The 16,987-nt window shown below is 36.0% G+C and overlaps 1 protein-coding gene across 13 annotated transcripts in view; it reads right to left on the minus strand.

Moving 5' to 3' along the window:
* Positions 1-16,987, minus strand: part of BPTF (bromodomain PHD finger transcription factor) — a 61,771-nt gene that overhangs the window by 40,100 nt on the left and 4,684 nt on the right. For 12 of the 13 annotated variants that reach the window (XM_067308570.1, XM_067308567.1, XM_067308573.1 and 9 more), the window contains exon 2: positions 7,700-8,522. In XM_067308570.1, coding sequence (XP_067164671.1) covers positions 7,700-8,522 — 823 coding nt within the window. Of the gene's footprint in view, positions 1-7,699; positions 8,523-16,987 lie in introns of those variants that run through there. The other variant, XM_067308576.1, reaches the window with a different exon arrangement.

Here is a 16,987-nt window from a genome sequence, read left to right on the forward strand (position 1 = left end):
CTGTGCAGAAGCCTGATACTGGATCCCAGAGATGCTATTCCACAGAAGGCACCAAGCGCTAACCTTTCCAAATGTGGTCCAGACTGTAATCACTAAAGCACTGCTCTGACAATATTCTAGAAATGGCCAATGAAATTATGCAGAAGTATTTTATTTCCTTTCTGCTTGCTTTACATAGGTTCTTTGAGCACAGAATTTCTCTTCAAATAAAGGCTACCATGACCTTAATAATAGGAGCTAAGGAATTCAAGCTTTCTCTGGATATAAGTAAGCACAGCCAGAAAATGAAAGGGCACAAACTTCATACTACGTACACTTAGACAAAACTCATCTTTGGTCAGTTTTCTTTTCAAAATTCAGGTATGTGCAAGTGGAAATCTCCAGCTGCTCATTACTGACTCATCAACAGTCAAAGAACCATTGCAGAAAGCATTCAACAGAATTTGTTTAGGCAAAATTAGTTAGATTTTAAATTAACAATTTAGGGATTCAAGCTAGCTTTTTCTAAGCACCTAATTGGTGAATTGGCTAAAGGAACATAACTTTTTCCTTTTGAAGCAATCAAGAGAATTGGGCTATTACTACAGAGAAGATGGAAGGGTGAGGGAAGTTGCACAAGGACTGATTCCCAATTAGTTTTTCCTCTGACAAGCAAGACATATTGCCAGCTTTTTGCTGGACATGTCTACTCAGTCTCCAGAGGACTCTATTCAGTCACATACATTAAGTGAGGCCAAGCAAGCAAGAAAAGAATCACAGGAATATTTCCTACCTCTTTCGGCCCTTTTTACTGCCAGAAACTATTCACTGGCAGACTTTAGAGGCAAGTTTTAAGAGTGATAAAAACAAGAACACGGAACAAAATGCTATGAACTTTCAAGCAAAGTATTTCTGAAGTAGAGAGACCCCTTCCCAAATCCCATGCTGATATAATTAGGAACTGCAGAATTCAGTAAACTGTTCCTTCAACTATTCTTCTATTCAGAGGAAGATTCCAAAAGCTTTTAAACTAACTAGAGAAAGTAGAGGAGGAGCCATTGAGGTACAGAACAGCATGATAAATCTTTTCATATCATGAAAAAAAAAAGAAAAGCTGAAAAACTGCTGTTTTTGACAATCAAGGAAGGTGCACACAACTCGGGAATAACAATTTGTCTTTTTATTGGTGCTATCAAAATGAAGGCCAAACAATGTTTTATCATCTCATTTCACAGACATTTGGCAAATCAAATGCATCTCAATATTTCCAATTTGTTTAATGTCCATTTCTAAACTTATAAACCTTCTATATGGGAACAGGAAAGAAGGAAGAAAATCACTGTGTTTACCCAGCTCTATCAGCAAAATATATATAATGTAAATAAAATAATTTTATATCTAAAAGTAATTTCATTCTCTTTATTTTGCTGATTTATTCCCTCCATTATTTTTCCTCTCACTTCTTCCACTGATAATTAACTTTTAGATAATTTACATCTCCTAACTCACAAACATCATACTCCTTTTCCTTTAGATTCAGAGGGGTAAGTGAGGGATCTTCTTCTGACTCCATAATCAGAACTTATTATCATCAGACCTTGTAGCATCCATACATAAGTTCCATGGAAGATCTTTTCTAAGTCTGGCTTTCGGTCTTTAGAAATTCATTGACCTTTTACTTTTCTTCCTGTTAGTGGTGTTTATTGTAACAGTGAGAAAAGAAACTTAACTTTAATCAGAAGAATCCAAAGACAGTCCTCTGTTCTTTATTTCCTTTTCACGCATTCTGAATGTAAACACTTAATTTTTAGCAAACCCACAGCAGGGGAACAGATTTGGCCTGCAAAGTGAATTTGTGCCCTGTAAGACACACCTAAATTGTCTAAGTCTTTCATCAAGCAGTCTGACAAATAAGGCCTACCAAAACTTACTGCAGCAGTCTAAAACTTTACAACTCGTACTCATTTTCTGCTCTGAAGTTACCATCCAAGAGCAGAGTCAGTAGAATGAGACTTACATCCATACTTACTAGCTTTAATACTAAATCCATCATCTTCAATTTCCAGTGGAGGCATGTTTAACCTATGTTTAAAACACTGGACTTTCCACTGATTACTAAAGAAAGTGGTAATCTGTGATAGACAGGGAACAACAAAACATTTAAGGGGATGATAACTTGTTAAAACTCCGCAGCTCTTTACTAGCAGAATGCAAGCCCAAATCCTAAACTTCCTGACTTGCTAACTTGCAGAAATAACCTTCACAAAACAAACACAACTGACTCCGTGACATCATCCTAATTTTGTAAGCACCTTGAAACAAAGACTCAGGAATTAATTTTCTCTTGCTTATTAATCTTGTTGAGATTTGCTGCAGGGGAGGTATGGGAAGAGACCTCCTCCCACTGTCCACTTTCCTATCTTTATAAAACAGAAGAGGTGGATAAGAAACAAAACCAAAATGATGGGTTTAAACATGGCATATTTCCCTCAGCAAGTGATGAATGTGGAAATAAAAGACTTGATGAATCCCCCCAAAATACTATCAAACTTGTTACAAGATGGGGAAGAAGGTGGTGGACCTGGGAGTGCTGGTGGACACCAAGTTAAGCATGAGGCAGCAATGTGCCCTTGTAGCCAAGAAGGCCAATGGTATCCTGGGGTGCATCAGGAAGAGTGTTGCCAGCAGGTCAAGGGAGGTTATTCTCCCCCTCTACTCAGCCCTGGTGAGGCCCCATCTGGAGTACTGCGTCCAGTTCTGGGCTCCCCAGTACAAGAGGGATGTGGCACTACTGGAGCAAGTCCAGCGAAGGGCCACAAAGATGATTAGGGGACTGGAACATCTCTCTTATGAGGAAAGGCTGAGAGAGCTTGGCCTGTTTAGCTTGGAGAAGAGAAGGCTGAGAGGAGATCTTATCAACGTGTACAAGTATCTGAAGGGAGGGTGTCGAGAGGATGGGACCAGACTCTTTTCAGTGGTGCCGAGCGACAGGACGCGAGGAAATGGGCACAAACTGAAACACAGACACTTCCATCTGAACATGAGGAAAAACTTTTTCACTGTGAGGGTGACAGAGCACTGGAACAGGTTGCCCCGAGAGGTGGTGGAGTCTCCTTCTCTGGAGATATTCAAAATGCGCCTGGATGCAATCCTGTGCAATGTGCTCTAGGTGACCCTGCTTGAGCAGGGGGGTTGGACTAGATGATCTCCAGAGGTCCCTTCCAACCTCAGCGATTCTGTGATTCTGTGTGATTCTGTGGTATGATGAACTGGTAACATTTATAACTACCAACAGCAGGAGAGAGGAGGGGAAGTAAGCAAGCCCCAGAAAACTTGCACTTTGAAGAACAAGAAATGTAAGAATTTAGGATTTCAGTATTCTGAATTCCCCAGCCATGATTTCAAATAGGTGTTTATGCAGATATTTTTAGATCTATTAGTTTTCTTTGATAAATTGGCCCACATTGCATTTGTGAGTACACCCTAATGATTTTAACAAACTTGATATGACAATCTAATTTCATGGAGTTCAGGTTTTTGGCGGTTATCCTTCAAGTTATCCTTCAGTTATCCAAGGCATCAGAGATGCGGTTTGATCCTGTTCAGTGTAGAGAAATAGCTGGTTTTGCAGTACGCTACGGTCACTGAACCTAAAGGATATTAATAATTCACATAAACTCTGTATTTTCATTTTTAAAGCTGTATTTCCCTGGAATTTAGTTAGGTAGTAAGTGCTTTTGTTCCATTATGAAGTGGTTTTTGCATGATTCAATTTTAAGTAACATTATGCACATTTATGCACATTATACATAAATTGAATTATGTTGAAGTGCTGTGAAAATTCTAGTGGGTTTGGTTGTGATTCTGTCCATCCCACCTTGTACTGCGGAAGAGTACAACTGCTCCAGATCTACCCGAATGACTGCCTGTGAAGCTGCTTTCTACTCTGGTTCCATCAGGATTATTTGAAAAATAGTTAACCCAAACCACATATTTCTGACAAAACTTGTTTTGGAAGCACCCATAGGTACGTTTACACTAGCAGAAGCGTATCGTATGGGAACAGAAAGGCTGGGGACCACAAGGGAAGAGTAATCTTTCAACTTAGGTGACCTGCAGTAAGAATACAAAAAAGTGAGGAATTAACGGATATACTACATTTATTCTTGTGTCTGTAAACATACAGTACTTTTCTATTTATGTTTTGAAAATCTTTATCATTACCCAAAAATCAGTAAAGGCAAAATCCAATAAAAACTTTTTTTGCTGTATTATTTATAGCTCTCATCTATTTTGATTTGAAATGGAATATGGATGTATTTTTCTTTAAATAAACCCCAATTAGGGCATAAAACTTACATTAATATAATGTGAATTAAGATTTCTGGAACAAATCACTTGCCTACTGAACTCCTAATGGGAATTATTATTATATTATATATATATTTTTTTAAGTTCAATGCCTGCAACCTTACAAGAATAAAAATGTCTTTTCTACTGAAGTAACAATTATTTCCAATGGGCTAGAGAGAAAATTTTCAAACCTGTAGTTTTACAACTAGAAGCACTTGTATGATTTATTTCCACTTCAAATATGTTGAAGTGTTGGCTGTATCAAAACCTTCCTAAAATCAAATAATCCACGTTTTTGGGAAACACATTGTTTTCAATTAAACTTTCTCTATGAAAAAAACAACTACCAACCCACTTATGTATTATAGATAGAAAAGACCTGTCTGTTTAATCTTAAAATCTCCCAAAGTGACTGTTTGGATTTTGCCTGTTAATTTCTAGGCCTCTAATAGCGAGCAGAACACGACTGTTCTGCCAGTGCAGGACAGCATTAAGTCAAACCCATCTTCAGAACAACTTTTACCTCAAGTGTTGGAAAGGAGAGATATCAAAATCATGCACAGAGGAGAATATCTATAATTTGTTAAAATGCAGGTAATTAAAGCACAAAAAAATATCAATTATGTATCCTTCATAACCAGGCTCTTTTTTTTTTGTTTGTTTGTTTGTTCCCAAAGTCTAACACAGCAGTCTGTCCTTCACTTATAATCCTGCTACTATTTTCCTTTACTCTTCTCTGGTTACCAGGAGAGTCCTCTTTTTTCCTGCTCCTTGGAAAAGAAAATTACTGTCACTATACCTGTGTCAACCTCATTCAAGTTTTATGGTGAAAGTTTCCTGTAACCAGTCAGGTTTCTACTAGATTTTAAAGACCTGGAAAGTCATAAAGATTGTTCTTGGGTTAGACGATTCAAGATACTGAGAGAGAACACCAATGAACAGCATTTCAACAAGACAAGAGAACACTCTCTATAAATTTCAGTATAACATACTCAACTGTCTGCTATATGGAAAAAAGGGAGACTGGGAACACCCCGCTATTGAAGAATCGGTTATATTACTGCTTCCAGACCCAATCTGACTCATGGAAATGCTACATAAACACACAGCTAGGTCCAGAAGCAGTACAGCTACCTCCAGACCCAATCTGACTCATGGAAATGCTACATAAACACACAGCTAGGTCCAGAAGCAGTACAGCTACCTCCTTTAGTTTAGTTATGGTGCTATGCAAGTTTTCCCCGAAACACAGCACAATGCAAATAAACCCAAAATGCTTCACAGAAAGCCAATTGAAGTGCATTTGCATCAACAGTATGGTTTATCCAGAAACTGGAAAATCTACCCATACATAATGGAAACTAACGGCAGCGCATCTGCGATGTCTGTTTCTGTAACTATGCAAATCCACAACACAAAGGGTTTACACTCAGTGCACATTTAAATTCTGTATCCAATTTAATATCTGTGTCTCCTGCGATATTTCAACTCAGTTAAGAAGTTATGCTAATTGAGCATAAACTTGGATACAAAAGTGAACAAAAATTCACGTTCACTGGGAAATCTATGTTGGATACAAATTCGTTAACGATTTCTCAGATGCCTTCACCTCAAACACTTTCTCCAAGGAAATCAGATGTCTGAAAATTGGAGAGAAAACAGATGGGCAAACTACCAGTTTTAGTCAATAATAAATGCATGGCAATTTTTCCACTCTTCAGGCTTGTTTTATTGAAACAGAAAACAATCAGAAAAAAGAGGAATGATTTGCCTTTTTCTCATAGGCTAATTTCCTAATTTAGAGATCATTACCAAGGCTGACATAATCAGAATGAAGGACTACAATACATTTTACTGGGCAGAAACTCTGGCAAAAAAGTATGATTTTTTGCAGAAAATCTCCAGTACAAGAGGAATGGCACTATTTAAAGAAACGATTTTATTGAAATACTTCCAGTTTCTTTATCTGAACCTGTATCAGGAAAAGAAAAAGAAATCTTGCGCTGACATTTTCGTACTTCCTTAAAATAGCAATGTCAAAGTTAGAGAAAGAGATGAACTACAAAGTTTTATGGACCACTGGCAAATCAGGCTTTGAAATATTTTTGATTTATGTAAATTGAGAGTTAATGTGATGTTTATTTCAGGATGAAAGCTTCTTAGATCTCAACCACAGCAGTGGGAGAGTAGAATAATAATCCATTACTGGTGGAGACTGTAGCTCAACACATCCAGCAAGAATATCTCTTTAAATCAAACTTCCAACAGATTTTCTGGAAACAGAAGCTAGAAGCTTCTGTACGAGGCTACGGAAAAATAAGGATATCCACACCTTCAGGCTGACCATCATATCCTGTTGATCAATCTGAATGGTATGTCACATACTGTAGCTATCTTCCTGCATCTTTTGAAAGGCTATCTGATACTACTGTGGTGATTATGACCTGAAAAAAATAAAAATAATCAAACACTAACTCTTTGACAAATATGAAAGAACACCACAGGAAAAAAGATCAATAATTAATATTTTAAGCATCAATTAACACTACATTAAAAAAGCAGGAAAAGGACACTTTTAAAGGACTAAAAATGAGTTCTTCAGAAGCATCTCTCATTTGCAAGACTCAAGGTCATCAACAGCCCTCATAAGCCCTCTTAAAGACACTGTCTACTATCTCACTAAGGACACAATGCCCTTGCTAACAGAAATTATTACGCTTATTGCATTAGTATCCCAAGACCAATCATGAATTGGAAATTGCGTCAAACATGCAGAGTACAAGATTGCTTCAAGGCAGGTGTTTCTTGTCATTTCATTTACACATACAGAAGTTTCACACAGTATTTTCTAAATTTCTAGTTAGCAGATACTGTGAATATCTTCGAGTGATTCTGAAAAGCAGTCTTAGTTTCACAAAGGCAGGTACAAAACAGTACCAGTATCCAATAGCCAACAACTATCTAAGCAAGTGGCAATACACCAAAACTGGTCTTCTGTCCATCACATGATCACAAAGAGAGTGAGTTAGACCATGTTTCAATAACTTTAACAGGAAGCTGGAAAATTCTCATTAAAATTCCCTCTCACATTCATGCATTTTTAGTGCACATTAAAATTAAACTGCAGGTATTGCTTCCCCCTCCCCCCTTTTACATATGGGTTAGGAAACTATTTATTTTAGAGAAAACTGATGGATGAATTACATGGTCTTTAGAAAACGATCTACAAAAAAAGCATGCAAAAGTCTTACCTAAAGAAAAAAATAATTTTAAGATGGCAATAGTAACTTTATAGGAAAGCCATTTTTAAATATGCATTCAATAGAATATCATTCTTCAGAAAACACTAAACAATTAGTTTACTTACATAATAATTCTCCTGTTCAGGAACCAATATTTTCTTCTATGCCTGTCGTATCCAACGGGTTCATGTCGAATGTATGGTTTATTTTTTTGGATTTCAGCAACACAGTCAGTTACTCCAGGCACCTTATGTGCTACGCAGACTTCACACTGCCATTCATCCTCCGGTACCTCTTCAAGAGGTGGTTTCACGCACTCTAAATGGTACACGGCTGAACAAGTTTCACAGCAAAGCAAATCCCCAAGTTTGTGACAAACCCTACAATGATCATCATATTGGATAACACCTTCTGACATTAACTCTTCACGTGCAATGTTTGTTGTAAGAAACTGATCCACTAAGAACTGCAGAACTTTGATTTTATTCTCTACTGGTCCATAAGGATAGTCCTCTGTCTCTTGATAAGGAAGAACATGATGGTATTCCTTGTCACTCTCACAATATACCCGCAGAACCTCTGGCCACGTCATTCCATCTATGAAATATAAAGTGGAATTAACGCTATCTTTGAGGTCAGCAGGTCCAAAGGTAGTATTTGAAGTGTCTTCTTCACGTAAAACTGCTTTTAAAAGCACTATGTGCATCTCTGCCATAAGTGTGCACTGCTCTTGACTTACCAGAGCAGCACAGAAGTCCTCAAAACGAAAAGGAGAGAGGCGTAAAACAGTGCCAAAGTTCCTTAGTACCTCATAGATGGCAATAACATTCATTATATGCTCACTAGGCACCATTAAGTCCTCTGAGGATTTGGGAAACTCCAAAGGTGGGATATCTTTTTCTTCCAAAATTGGAGAACGAGGACGATGCACTCTTTGTCTTCTCCTACCTGGAATTCAAAATAACAGTAAGAATTTTGCCATTCACAAGTCAATGTATTAAAACGTCTATCAGCAATGACCTTTCTGTGTCCCACTCTTTCCAAACTACTGAAATTAAAGATTATCTTCACAGCTACATAAATGTGACATTCAGCTAACAATCTGATATTTTAATTAAGACTAAAAAATAAGATACATAAATCTGAAGTTTTCCTTCAGATGCTTAGAGCAGTTGCATTTCCCATACACTATATCTCTCTTGAATATTTAAAGTGACATGTTGAATCGTAAATGTTCAAATTATTTAAACACAGACATTTCCTTCAGCCAAAATATTAGTTTAGAAGTTCTCATTTTTATTCAGCATGACTAGTTTATTATTCTTTCTTGGCATGTTAACTTAAACTTGGAGGAATCAAGATTCAGACAACAGATTAAAAGATTAAGTATTAAAATACTGCAAGCTATATTCCTATTCAGTAATAGCACATAGGAAAGTCTGTGCCAAGCCGATGTCTTAGGCTATCAATTTCAACAGAACTGAATTATAAAAGTGAACTTAAATCACTTTTCTTGTCCAATGATTTCTAAATAGAATATTTCTCCTGCACACTGACAAGCCAGAAACAAAAATCAAATGCGACATTTTTATAAAAAGGCTTCAGGAATTCCCAATTGCTTCCCAAACCATGCTTCAATAAAACAGGAGAGACAACCACAGGATAAGAAGAAGGTGGAATTAGGGAAGGTTAAGTCTAACACAGCTAATCTGCAGAGCTGTTTCATTCCGTAACAGAAAAGGCACTGAGCATAATCAGTCTGTTAGAAGAGATGTTATGCTTTCATGCCTTTACTTCTACTATACTAGATGTCACACAGAAGGAAAGAGGAAAAAAGCTTCTGTATATGGTATTATTAGAATTTTTTTAAATAAATATTTTATACCTCTACTGAATTAGTGCAAAAATATCCAGTTATATGCAACTCTTTTGCAGCTACCAGTTAAAGTATTAATATGCACTCATTAAAACTTTGTTTTTTAAACCTTAAAATTTAGACAATCTTATAAATTAATCGTTAGTTTAAAACCAGAACTGGGATGCAAAACTATTTTTAGGTCCTCCTGTAAGCCTGCAAAAATTCTGGACAACAATAAAATTTTATATTTATCAATGCTACACAGAGAAGTGGTCTGCAGGAAGCACTTTATTCACAGGGAAAATCCAAAGGAAAGAAGTTGTCCATAATAGCAACTTCATATGCATATTTTAACAGCAAGTGACCTATATTACACGCAGTGTGAGCTGAGATTGAAGAGTGATACAACCAGCATTTTGGAATTTCAAGCTTCATGTTAATTTCTTGATCAAGTTCTGTGATTGCCAGGGACATTAACAGAAGTGAATTCTGGTCATCTTGGAAATCATCATCAAGAGGTTCTCTGCGGCATTTGTTCAACCCTATTCTTTCCAATACTTTTCCCACAAATAAAGAAGAGATTCCCTAATATAACAGTGAGGAAAAGAAAAAAAAATCACTAAAGCAGACAGATGCACAAAACCAGATCTGCTGAATTAGAAAATACCATCATCAGAACTCAAATGTCTTGATTAGGAAAAAAGTTACCAAAAATAAAAACTACATTTAAGAAATATCTTGAGGTATAAGAGTTTGCCAATTGATTCCATAAGAAAAAACAAAACAACAATTGTGCTAGCATGGCAAGAGGACACCAGATACATTTCTCCCTCTCAAACTTTAAAAATGTGAATGAAATCTTATGCAACAACTAGGCACTCTGAAATAATATTAAAAGATGAACTGCCAGATGTTTCCATTACACAAGTAACGGATCAACATCAGCTGCATATAAAAATAAATTTCCAAGTTTAGTTGAGTTCTGACACTGTGGAAAATGAAAGAATGCTTATATGACTGCCTTCCAATATGTTGCTGCACAAATCAGTGGAAAATGTTCAAACACAGCAAACAAAAATGGAGTAGTTTCACAGATAGACACAAAGCAAGTGTTCTTACAGCAAGAAACACCTTGATTAAACACAACATTTCTATCATCAGGATCCAAAATCCTATAGGCATAAAGCTGAAAGACCACACAACAGAACAACAAAAAAAATACTTGCATTTACATGTGAAATTACTTTAGGTTTCTGAAACTTCCTCTGGAAAATGCATGATGGTGTAGGGCCAGCCCTATTAAATGGTCACACAGGACAGCACAAGATATTTTGAAATCACTAATAACCTTCATTAAGTCCAAATGTCACAAAAAGCTGGTGGAACTATAAACTTGGATTCTTTCAGTGCCTGCAATTGTAGCTGAAAAATACTTTGTCTATCACACAGTTAAGCCCAGAAGGAATCAGCCCCTGAAGCAAGTAATGTGAAAGATGACCTTGACTTACCTACACGAATCAGAAAAGACCAAAAGAGACTATAGTTTCAGCAAAGATAAACCAGAAAGAATGAACATGGCTGAGAAGCAAACACCACTTATTTCCTCTCATTTTTTGACATGTGATACTTTGAAAAAAAGTTATAGTTCCTTCTTGTATATTGTTTTCATCCTCCATTGAAAAAACAGACTATCCATCTACCTTCTTCGGTAGTGTCTGATGTCTCTTTCACAAGAGACGAAAACTGATATATTTATGTTACATCAAACTACAGGAGAGGCAAAAAAAGAACCTTAAACCAAGGCATTCCTAACATTTTCTGGAAATGTTAAGAGAGTTCTTTAACCCATCCTGTTGAAAAAGAAGCATATTGCTGCAATTAGTGGTGTAAAAAAAATGTGCTATTAAGATATGAAGCACATCACTTAATACCATAATAAAGTATGCTGTATCACTGTTAATGCTCCAAATTTCAATTCACACTGTAAATCACACACCATTTCTCAAGAGCTCAAAATCATTTCTCTCTATTCTGAAGCTGACCTGTTTTGAGTAATTCTGCACTGCATAAAAACTGGTTTCCAGAGCTAAACAAGGGAGGCATTCAAAGATGCAAAATATTTTAGGAAGAAACAGTATCCAAGCATATTTTACATGGAATGGCTTGGTTGCATGGTATCTCAGATCTTTCTATGCTTTTTCTTTCAATTTCACTTTTGATTCGTTATTGACATTTGCTATACCCCCTCTGAAGAAAAATTGAAGTCAAGAAGAGAATCCCACAAAGCGTGATTGAGATATTCCAGAGAATTTGTGCTTACATGTATTACTGTTGACGTATAAACTGTAATTTCAAGAAATGACTCAAGAAAGTGACAGCTTTAAGAAAAAAGTCTCATCTCCAGCGAAAAAGTTACACATTTTTTGACAAGGCGCTCTTAAATTCTTAAGAACTCTCAAGTAGCTGTTGAACTTAAGACTGTAGAGCAACTGAATATGATATGAATGATATCAAAGTTCTACAGTCTCTGTTTTGAACAGAAATGTAAGTTTATGTTGTCCTTCCATTTTCTATGTTCTCCAGGTTGAGTAGATTCCCCCTTTCCACTAGTACAGGCAACTGAAGGGAAGGACAAAAAAGAACTTTTGGCATGTAGTCCTAAGAAAGGCAGTTTTGAATTCAAAGTAAGGACTCCAGGCTTTTCGGTAATTCTGATAGTTATTTCATTGCTAATTATCTGTAGGGTCCTGACAGTCCACATAGTTTACACTGCTTAAAGGCGGTTCCAACCTACATGAAGGTTTTTTGAAGATTACAGCTCAAGTTTACAAAGTTGTTCTTCAGAGACACAAGGTCTTAAACAACAAAACAAACAAAGAGCAACAACAAAAAAACCCTCAAATATTAACTTTTCCTACAATATTCAACTTATCAAGCTCTAACTTCAAGGAAAAGCCTCTCTTTTCCAAAACGTATTCAATAATTCAAACTTAATACATAAGATTAGCAGTATAGTTTTGTCCTACTCAGGTAGGGGTGGCCAACTTTCTAACCCTGTAATTTGCACACAAGAGTCTCTATTCAAAGCCACAGAGATTCATATGCTCATCTGAGAGCCCAAACGACAGAATGATTTAAGGCAGAAGACAAAAATTACTACCCATCTCACTCCACTGTGGGGAGTGACTGGATTTGGCATAAACTGGGTGTTAGATTGATTCATGAATACCAGCCAGGTGGGACTCAAAGGTCATCATTCTCCTAAAGTTGGTGACATGGAATACTCAGAAACTCTCCGCTTTTTACATGATGTAGTTTAGCATAGGAGTTTTACTTGAATGACAAAGGAACCACACTGCCTCCTATGCTCTAACATGTCCACAATAACATGCTAAAATAAGTCACAACATGCTAAAATAAGTCACAACATGCTAAAATAAGTCACAACATGCTAAAATAAGTCACAACATGCTAAAATAGAGCTGTCCATTGCTTTATGTTCACCAGCAGAAAAAATAAAAAGTGGTCTCTTCAACCATTTCTATCTTCAAAAAAAAATTTTTTTTAAGAGATACTGGGATTTGACAACTCCATTTTTTATTGTCAATTGTCATGGATTTTGCCCTCCACTAGGAAGCCTGAGCACCATCTCCAACAAAAGTGTGATTAATTTAGTGGTATCAGCTTAAATATTTAAGAAAGAAGTGCAAGCTTCTGTAGACTATACAAGTGATGATTACATAACAATGAACATTTATTTTCATTTGGGACACTATATATGTTCATTAGATTAATATGTACTTAAAGAATATGGGAAACAGTGTAATATAAATTCAGTGCAATGACCACACTGAGCAGTCAACAAAATTATACTTCTGTTTGATTTTCTTTTTAAACTTTGTATTACTACACTTACAATTAACAATTTTCAATATAGCTTGGTATAGTTTACTTAACTTTGGATAAATCATTTTTACTATTTGCCCTACATAGTTTCTTGTCTGTGGAAATCTCTTCTCATAGCAGTAGGTTTTTATTCTAAGTAGAAAATACCTTGTCCAGGGAAAGAAAAAAAAAAAAGTCAGAGGATTCCAGAGCAAGTGTTCTAGCAGAAGTTACTTCTCCTCTAAGCACCACCACTGACTGACTAGACTTTAAGCTGAGTCTTGATGTATCTAACCTCAATTAAAGAGATTCCATCTATTCACACTTAAGTTTTCCAAAACGGACAAAAGTTATTACATACAAATTGTATACTTCTATGCTAGTTTCTACATCTTAACCAAACCCCTGAATCAAATTCCACCTTCAAGTTGAGCCAGTACAAATACAGAGAAAACATCCACCTCTACTCCATTCAGATCATCTAGTGTCTCAGCATTATACTTGAATCAAGCATAGATACACTTTTTCTAAATCACATTCCTTCACTAGTTGTCTCCAAAATTGATGAAGTAGTCTGCAATAGTTGCCTCTCCCTATTTTGAATTCTCTAGTTGAAGAGCTGCCTGTAATTAAAATTAAAGAGTAAACAATTTCATTCACATGGTGCATTTAATTATAGATATTGATAATTATAGTTTACATTTACCATAATCTATTAAAATAATTTATATTACAAATAATTAAGCAAAACATGTTGATGATATTTGAAATAAAATGAAGTCACTGAACTGGTGAAGTCACAGGCTAAGCACTCAGAACCAGGATTTACTGAAGCAATTCAAAAAAATTCTTTTTACTCTTGCTTTTTTTTTTTTATTTCAGTCTGTTCAAGCTATTCAGTTCAAAAATTTAGAAATGCACTGGAGCTGAAAAGGATCGAAAAGCTTGTTTCCATTCTCATACACAGACCGAAAGAAAGGGAAAGTGACATCTGCTAACTCTTTAACCCAGGAGGACATGAAACTTGCAAATAGTTTAACCATATTTAACATTTATTTTATGTAGCCAGTTTTAAAACACTATTATTATTTAAAACACTAAACTACTACACAAGTGTCCATAATATTTAAAGGTTGTACTGCGACCAAATATTACTTCCATGCTTTTTGTGCCTTCAGTTACACTCCAATCACCATATACATGTAGCCTAACAAAAGTCACAAAAGTCCTATTACACCTTACGTGTAACTTATGTTACACATCCCTTCACTCCAGATGTAGAGCAACAGTAAATATAGTTTTTCAGCCCAGCATATTTCAAATGATGGTCTGGACGATGTAGTCCTACATACAAAATACTCTGCTCTGGTATCCGACCTCGGAAATAAACAGCACCAGTTCCAGCATTTCTTGATCAGAAAGCTCACAACTAGTCTGATTTCTCTTCTCTAAAAACTTTCCCTTCCTCTTAATTTCTCATCACTTGGGCACCCAGACTCCAGCTTAGAGCTTTTTATTCACTTTTGCAATGGAGGAGGAAGCTCAGAGTACAGGGGAAAGAAAAGGTATGGCCTGCAGAGTTTCCGATACTTCGGTAATCCATCACAGGAGAAGAAAAATAAAACAAACAAAACCCCACAGGAACACTCCACAGAACTGACCCCAGCAAGCAAAAGGGTTTTCAATTTGCCTCCAATAAGAAGAAAGATTAATTTTTGGCTTCAAGTCCCACAAGTCAAGTCAAACTATGTTACTCTTATGTAAAAGTTAGTCTTTAGCAAAATAGAACTGAGCTGTTTTTGTTTTTCAGATCATGAGTCACTAGAGAAACCCCTCAACATAAAGACCAATTGGCAATTATATGATATTCCGGAAGCACGAGTACTCCTTAGGGACAGATGCCCTCTTCTATGCTTTCCTTCCTCCTAGGAATTTTGGCTTTTGCACACTCTCCTTAACTCAGTGATATTATCTTATTTTTGTTTGGTGTTAATAAATACATAAGAATCAGCCATTTGCTACTCCACATACTACTTTGCACCACAAAAATTTCAAGTGAGAACACACCACAGAAGTTCTTGCTAAACACCACTGAGAAAATTGAAAACTTTTAGGACAGTTGATAAAAATACGTAAGAGCAGATTTTTGTTTTTTTTCCGGCAAAATGCATAAACTGGATATAGCTACATGCTTTACACAACAATAGCCAAACTGGTTCCTCAATTAAAAGTACACCTCTTGGGAGAACATTTGCTCAGCTTACATTACAGAGGAAAAAAGTAGTAAAATTAGAGTGAATCAGTTTAACATAAAATAAAAATATATTATGAAAAGCAGTACCAAAATAGAAAATCAAAATAGCTTAAGATGGGTCAAAATTAAAGGCTTTGACATTTTCAAAACCTTTTCCCCCCCTTGGGGGGTGAGGGGGAAGCTTACATGACAATCAACATGTTTCTAATATTCACAATTCAAATCTCTTCAAGAAAACTTTTCTGAAGGAATATGATTTATTTACTCTATTTTATGATGTGTATTTATGATGTATGATATGATGTCTAATTCTACCTTAGCTCCAATATGAATATTGCTCTGTAACCCCAATTTACACATTTTGTCTGGAAAAAGAAAACCAGATAAAACTTAAAACCTAAACCAGCATTAAAAAGCAATACACCGACCACCGCAAAAAATGTCAGAGTTGCTGCAAGAATGAGAAAACAGCCAGTTACTAGACTAGATCTGAAAGCATTTTGCTGAGAGCACTCATGTCACAGAAATTCTAAACATGTTCTACGTTATGAATGACTACTACCTTGCTTTGCAGAGCACTAGGTCTTTATATTTTTCAAAAACATAGCTTGAAGTTTCTTTGGCTGTTTGTTATTTTTACTGGTTTGTATCTCTAAGATGTCAGTATGCTTCTGAATCAAACAGGGACTCTTTACTGATTTTACTTTAAGAGTTTAATTTCTCAACACTATTGCCATGAGTAGAACCTTAGTACAAGCCAGGCATATAACCCCTCCATATTATAAAGCATCATTTTAGCATTCAGATAACTAATGCAAGTAGCAAAAGAAACTCCATGTGGTCATTCTGAGAAGTACTCCAAGTCACAACTCCTTTGTGCCTAGAATCCAGGCAAATGCAAAAATAAATTTTAAAAAAGGTAATATTAACGTAACAATTACTTTTCAGAAACATTGACCGACAACTTATTAGTTGGGACATACTTGGGATAGGCTATAATTAATTTCAAAAAGGAGCAAGCTCCCCCCAAGTCTATCAAAGTCCACATTTATTGTCTTTATGCTAGTTCCATGCAATACCAAAGTCAGCTATGCAATTTTACTGCAGACCTACAGAAAAGTTCACATGATGAATTCATCTGCAGTACATCAAATTATTCTACAATTTTTACAATGTACATACTTTGATAATGATAAGGTATTTGCTGCACAGAATTTCTTAGAAAAATGACTGAATTGACAAACTCTCTCTTCAGATAAACTGCAAATTTGCATGTCAATACAACAGAATTAACCACAAATTTATTAAGTTGGCCTTTTACACAACTTCTTTGCTAGGACTTGAAATTGCCTCCTACATTTTTCATGATGAACTAGTGATACTTCCTCTAGATTACAAATCAAAGTTCAGATTTCT

This window comes from Apteryx mantelli, chromosome 19 (genome assembly GCF_036417845.1).
Source record: "Apteryx mantelli isolate bAptMan1 chromosome 19, bAptMan1.hap1, whole genome shotgun sequence".
In the NCBI taxonomy this organism is placed as follows: Eukaryota; Metazoa; Chordata; class Aves; order Apterygiformes; family Apterygidae; genus Apteryx; species Apteryx mantelli.